At 41.9% G+C, this 6,000-nt stretch overlaps 1 protein-coding gene across 2 annotated transcripts in view; it reads left to right on the forward strand.

Annotated features, from left to right (window-relative positions):
* TAF15 (TATA-box binding protein associated factor 15) overlaps positions 1-5,035 on the forward strand; it is a 29,262-nt gene extending 24,227 nt beyond the window's left edge. For both annotated transcript variants that reach the window (XM_033431533.2, XM_033431532.2), the window contains exons 12-16: positions 1,790-1,882; positions 2,578-2,659; positions 2,776-2,864; positions 2,972-3,350; positions 4,705-5,035. In XM_033431533.2, the coding sequence (XP_033287424.2) occupies positions 1,790-1,882; positions 2,578-2,659; positions 2,776-2,864; positions 2,972-3,350; positions 4,705-4,744 (683 nt within the window). In that variant the 3' untranslated portion in view covers positions 4,745-5,035. The remainder of the gene's footprint in view (positions 1-1,789; positions 1,883-2,577; positions 2,660-2,775; positions 2,865-2,971; positions 3,351-4,704) is intronic.
* Positions 5,036-6,000: the final 965 nt, after the last annotated feature.

Genomic DNA, 6,000 nt, shown 5'->3' on the forward strand with positions numbered 1-6,000 from the left:
GGCTTGAACCCGTGTCCCCTGCATTGGCAGGAGGATTCTCAACCACAGTGCCACCAGGGAAGCCCCTTCCTTCCAGTTTTTTAAAATAGTTTATCATTATACTCCAAATGTAGTTTTGTCTCATGCTTTTTTTCACTTAACGTCTTAACATAGTCATTTCCCCATGTTATTATAAATTCACTGTTTTTTTGTACCCTAATTTAATAATAACTAACACTTACTGCATGTTTACTGTGGTTTATGAGCTAGGCATTGTTCTAAGAACTTTATGTGCGTTAACTCAGTTTGATCTTCACAGTAACCCTATAAGATGTACCCTTTTATTACCATTTTACGGATGATGAAACTCAGGCACAGAGAAGATAAATAATTTCCAAGACCACAGAATAAGTGGCAGGGTCAGGACTTAAACTCAGGCAGTCTAGCACCATTGTCTGTGAAGTGCTAAACTATGCTGGATTGACAGGCACTTGTGGTCCCTTCCAGTTCCAAGAGTATTGCACCTGTGTCTTGCAAGACATAATTGCATTTCTTTACTTCTTCACAGATGAGGTTATGATAACTCTGTCTTCACCTCCATTTTCTTTACTTTTTTGCCCTACTCAGGCCCCATCACCTTGCTCTTGAAGGCTAGGTCCATTCTCCCTCACTTTTCTGCTTGTGTCATAGTTTCTGTGAATCATAAAACTATCATAGCTTATGATATGTTAAAAAAATTATTGTGCCTTTCCCCCATAGGGCAAATGAGCCTCTTAACAGTAACTCCATAGTTCAGCTCTCACCAGGTCTTTTTACAGCTTTTAAAATACTGATCCATGGGTTTCCTATTTAAAAGTGCTTGTCATACCATCTGACATTGTGGAAGGTTGCCAGTCACAACAATTAGGACTTCGGTGAGAGTGCTAAGACTCCTGGATTTATAACTATTTTATGACTCCTTGGGCACCTTTTCCTTATATGTCAGTTCTCTTATTTAATATAAAGTGAAAATTTCTGTCTCTAAGGCCCTGGGACAGCAGAATATGTGTATGTATGCATGTATATAAGTAATCACATATGCACACATTTTTTTTTTTTTGTGATACGCGGGCCTCTCACTGTTGTGGCCTCTCCCGTTGTGGAGCACAGGCTCTGGATGCGCAGGCTCAGCGGCCATGGCTCACGGGCCCAGCCGCTCCGCGGCATGTGGGATCTTCCCGGACCGGGGCACGAACCCGTGTCCCCTGCATCGGCAGGTGGACTCTCAACCACTGCGCCACCCGGGAAGCCCTGCACACATTATTTTTAAAGATACTACTTGTCTAAGGTAAAAAACATTTCAAACGGTACCAAGAGTATATAGTAAAAAATGAGTTTCCTTTCCACCTTTTCACCTACTGGAGTTAAGCACAATAGGCCGTGTATAGACAGGCATATGTGTGCACATGCATGCACATACACACTCATTCCCTTTAAAAAAAAGAAATGGTAGCATACTACATACATTGTTCTGTACTTGGCTTTTTTCATGTAAAATTTTAGATGGTTGTTTTTTTTGTTTTTTTTGTTTTTTGTTTTTTTTTGCTTAGTAAGAAATGACTGTCTCCTTGTGACAGATCTGCTGTATTTAGTAGATTGTGTCATGTTCTAGTACAGTTACCTTGACTCTTTGGAACACTAGTGTGTTTGAATTTCTGTGAGGACATGTCAGTTATTCCTCTGAAACTAAAAATTCGTAAGTTTTATATTTTTGAAAGGTGGAGATGTAGAATAGCATTTCTGCAAAACCATTTCTTTTTTTTTTTTTTAGGAAAAGAATTCCACGGCAACATCATTAAAGTGTCTTTTGCCACCAGAAGACCTGAATTCATGAGAGGAGGTGGAAGTGGAGGTGGGCGACGAGGTAAAATACTTATTGCTCACAGGCCTGGGTATTACACAGAAGGTTTGGATTTGAGTCCATGTTCTGTCCCTGTTGTGTGAACTTGCTACTACTTCTCTCTCCCTATCGGTCTTTTTCCTTCTATCTTAAAAGTGAGGTACAGAATAGGAGATTAGGTAAATAAGGTGTCGTAATAGCTAAGAAACTGGTGGAAGAAGGTTCCAGAAATCTCTTTGGAAAGCTATATAAAGCAGTTTGTTATTCACCTGGACATTAGGAGGTAGTTGTTTAAATGGTACCTAATTAGGTAGTTAATCTGACCAGTTTGGGAGTTCCCTGATATGTTGATAGTTACTTGTAACTCTTTCATTTCCATTGTGTCTAATTCCTTAAATTTGGAATATGTCTTCTCACTTAACCTTTATCCCTGAGATTCTGAAACTAAGGAGGGCATTATAGAAAGTGGACTTCGAAGTTTTTTAGTGCATTATTTGCACTTAAATGTGTGCCTTGGGGTCTTCTTCCACATCTCCTGCATTGACTAAATAAGTAAAGCCCCAAATCAAAGAATCATGGAGTCCTGCCATAAGGGGTTAATTTGAGGGGGTGCTGCCCAGTTATTGATGAACACTTGCTCTTAGTTCTTTCGTCTGATGGTTTTCCTCTGCTTTGTTAATGTCTGCTACTGATTCCTCCCCACTCCTTACTTCCCCCAGGCCGTGGAGGATATAGAGGCCGTGGAGGCTTTCAGGGGAGAGGTGGAGACCCCAAAAGTGGGGACTGGGTTTGCCCTAATCCGTAAGTATACCATTTATTTTGGTAGATGTAAGAGTTGGGATTGGGGTTGGAAGGTACAAGAGGGGGTTCTGAATCCATTGGAAACTATTGAGCATTTTATTTTCCTCCTTTCTCAGGTCATGTGGAAATATGAACTTTGCTCGAAGGAATTCTTGCAATCAGTGCAATGAGCCCAGACCAGAGGACTCTCGTCCCTTAGGAGGAGGTGGGTCAGCCTTTAACAGCATCTGCATGCTATTAATCTTCTGACTGGCATTAAGGAGACTTTCCATTATTCTGCTGGCCTTACTAGTTTGCATTTCTGCCTTGCAGATTTCCGGGGAAGAGGCTACGGTGGAGAGAGGGGCTACAGAGGTCGTGGGGGCAGAGGTGGAGACCGAGGCGGCTATGGTGGAGACCGAAGTGGGGGGGGCTATGGTGGAGACAGAAGTGGCAGCGGTGGCTACGGAGGGGACAGAAGTGGGGGTGGTTATGGGGGGGACCGAGGAGGTGGCTATGGGGGGGACCGTGGTGGTGGCTATGGAGGAGACCGAGGCGGCGGCTACGGAGGAGAGCGAAGTGGGGGGGGCTACGGAGGAGACCGTGGTGGTGGTGGCTACAGTGGGGACCGAAGTGGAGGCTACGGAGGAGACAGGAGTGGCGGCGGCTATGGAGGAGACCGAGGTGGCTATGGAGGCAAAATGGGAGGAAGGTGAGTATTAGAATGTACATACTAACCTTTCTACCTCACTGCTCTTAGATTTTAGAGGCTGAGCCCTTTTCATCACATTTTCTTCCTGTCCAGTTTTTTAGAACTTGAATTTCCCATTGTCACCTCTTTCAGTTAGGTTGGAGAAGATCCGTTTAGTTTCCTGTTTAGCAATTCCTAAAATTTGTTTTGGAAATTCTTATTCATGATTTTTATATTTGGATGAATGTAGGTAAATGTGTGTGTATTCTTTCTCATAGCTGAAGATAATTGAGATTGAGAGATGATTTGAAACTGTATGTAAATCAGGCATTCTTAATCTAAGTGAGGGGAGAGCACACCTTTTATAGGAGTGTGCTTTTATAGGAGTGTGCTTTTTTTTTTTAGCAAATCACACGTGCTACCTTGCAGTTGTTTCTCTGGAGATTCTGTTACACCTTTTCAGATGAAAATCACTGGTGGTACTGATGGGAGTGTGCTATGCACGTGAAAGCTGTAGAGGCAAAAAAAGTTGAATAACCAGTGATGTAAAATAACTTCAGTTACTGTGCCAGAGACAATATAGGGTAGCAAGAATTAGTAAAGCATGTAGTTAAGAGCACAGAGTTTGGAGACAGACTGTCTTCTTTCAAATCCTGGCTCCACCACTTATTAGCTGCTTGATAAGCAGGTTACTTAACCCTTTGGAGTGTCAGTATTCTCATCTGTAAAATGGGGCTAATGATATCTCCTTCGTGGAGTTGCATTAGATTATGTTACAACGGTTGCCATGGTAACCATGCCATGCCGTGGGGCCATGGTAATCACTGTATAATTGTTAGCTATTAGTAATTATCATCTATTAAACACTTCTTACTGTGTGGCAAATCCTGTGAAAGTGTCTTTGTATACTTTAGTTCTAGTCCTTCTGTCAACCCCAGAGGTAGATGTACTTGCCATTTTACAGAGTTAGAAATGTTGAGTAACTTTTCCAAGACCGCATAGTAAGTGGCAGGTCCAGAATTCTTACATGAAAGTGTTTGCTTGCTTATTCCACTATACTACGCTTCTTTTTAGAGTTCTGGAATGGCAGTCTCTGACCTGAAATACCACAGTGGTTTAGAGTCCTTATTCTAGATGGAAAAATTTTTAAGAGAGTTAGTGATAGCAGGGCTTCTAGGAACTTTGTATGTCTTAAAGCTGATAAATTAGACATTTCGTAAGCACCTTCTAGGAGCAGAGAAATATATTAGGCATGGTGTCATTCTTATAGAAATTGTCAAGCTGATGCCAGTCACCAGCACCCTGAAGAAGTGTCTGATGCTTTCCCCTGGTAGAAAATTAGAATTTAGTCTGGCTCTTTATTTTTCATTCCTAGAAACGACTACAGAAATGAGCAGCGCAACCGACCATACTGATGACTGTTTTGAATGTTCCTTTGTCTCTGACATGATCCATAGTGAAATTGCCAGAGTTTTGCCTGCTGCTTTCCTCGTGGCCTCTTCTTGCGTAGTGAAATTAAGTGACATTTGGATTTTTATTTGGGTGGGAGGGCTGGGACAGTTTTCCTTTTAGAAATGTCCATCGAAATATCCCCCTTTAGTTTCCAGCCTTATCCTTCCCAACCCTTGAAGCTAAGTGCGTTGTAAAATATTGCCAAAATGGAAAGTGTTTTGTAATACTGCAATAAAGGATGTTTGTTTTGTGGACTTTTGTACATTAGTGCATTGTTCTGTCACACTCAGGATGCAGTCACAACAGATTCGAACTCTAAAGAATTAGGAAATGAATTCTACTTCATGAAATTAAAATGTTACTTCCAACCATATTTATTGAGTTCCTACTCCATTTAGAATAGTAGTTTCCAAGCATGACTGCATGTTAGAACCACAAGAGGAGGTTGTCAAAATTCCAGATTCCTAGGCCTCACCCCAGGTCTACTGGATCAGAAATTGGTGGGATGTGGGGAGGTAGAGCTGGGAATCTTAATTTATCTTTAGATCACCAGGTGGTTTTGATAAAAACCAGGTTTACAGCTGAGAACCATTTATTTAGGGCAGTGTTCTAGACGCTGGGAATATGGGGGTCTAAGGGCTAGGAAGGAAGAGTAAGGGTTTGACAAACCAGGGTTAAGATACCAATATACATAATATGTTATTTGATATTCTTTAAAAAACTATTTTTCCTACCCTTACCAAGGGTAAGGCACTGCATCAGATGCTGGATATATTACTCATCAAGCAAACAGAGAGTATATAGTCTGATAAGTGCTCTGGTAAGAATAGTACAAGGTGCTTTGAGGGCTGGTTGGAAGGATACTTAATCCAGTCATGGGGGATTGGGAAAGCTTGGTGAGCCTTGAGGGAAGAGTAGGAATTGGCTAAGTAAAGAGGCTGGGGTGAGGAATTGGTGTTCCCAGCAGAAAACTGACATGAACAAATATTAATAAATCAGGAGTTAAAAGAGTGAGGAACAGGCTGTGCCCTTGAGAACTGTATGTAGTGCACTGTGATTGGAGGAAGAAGTTTAAGAATGGGCATGCAAAAGATAAGACTGGAGAGGTAAGCCAGCTCTACGATAAGGTCCTTGCATTTCATTTTCCCCCTGCCTCCATATGGGGAGTCATTAAAAGATTTTAGGCAGGGGAATGGCCTGACCTGAGTGGCATCAACTG

This window comes from Orcinus orca, chromosome 19 (genome assembly GCF_937001465.1).
Source record: "Orcinus orca chromosome 19, mOrcOrc1.1, whole genome shotgun sequence".
Lineage (NCBI taxonomy): Eukaryota > Metazoa > Chordata > Mammalia > Artiodactyla > Delphinidae > Orcinus > Orcinus orca.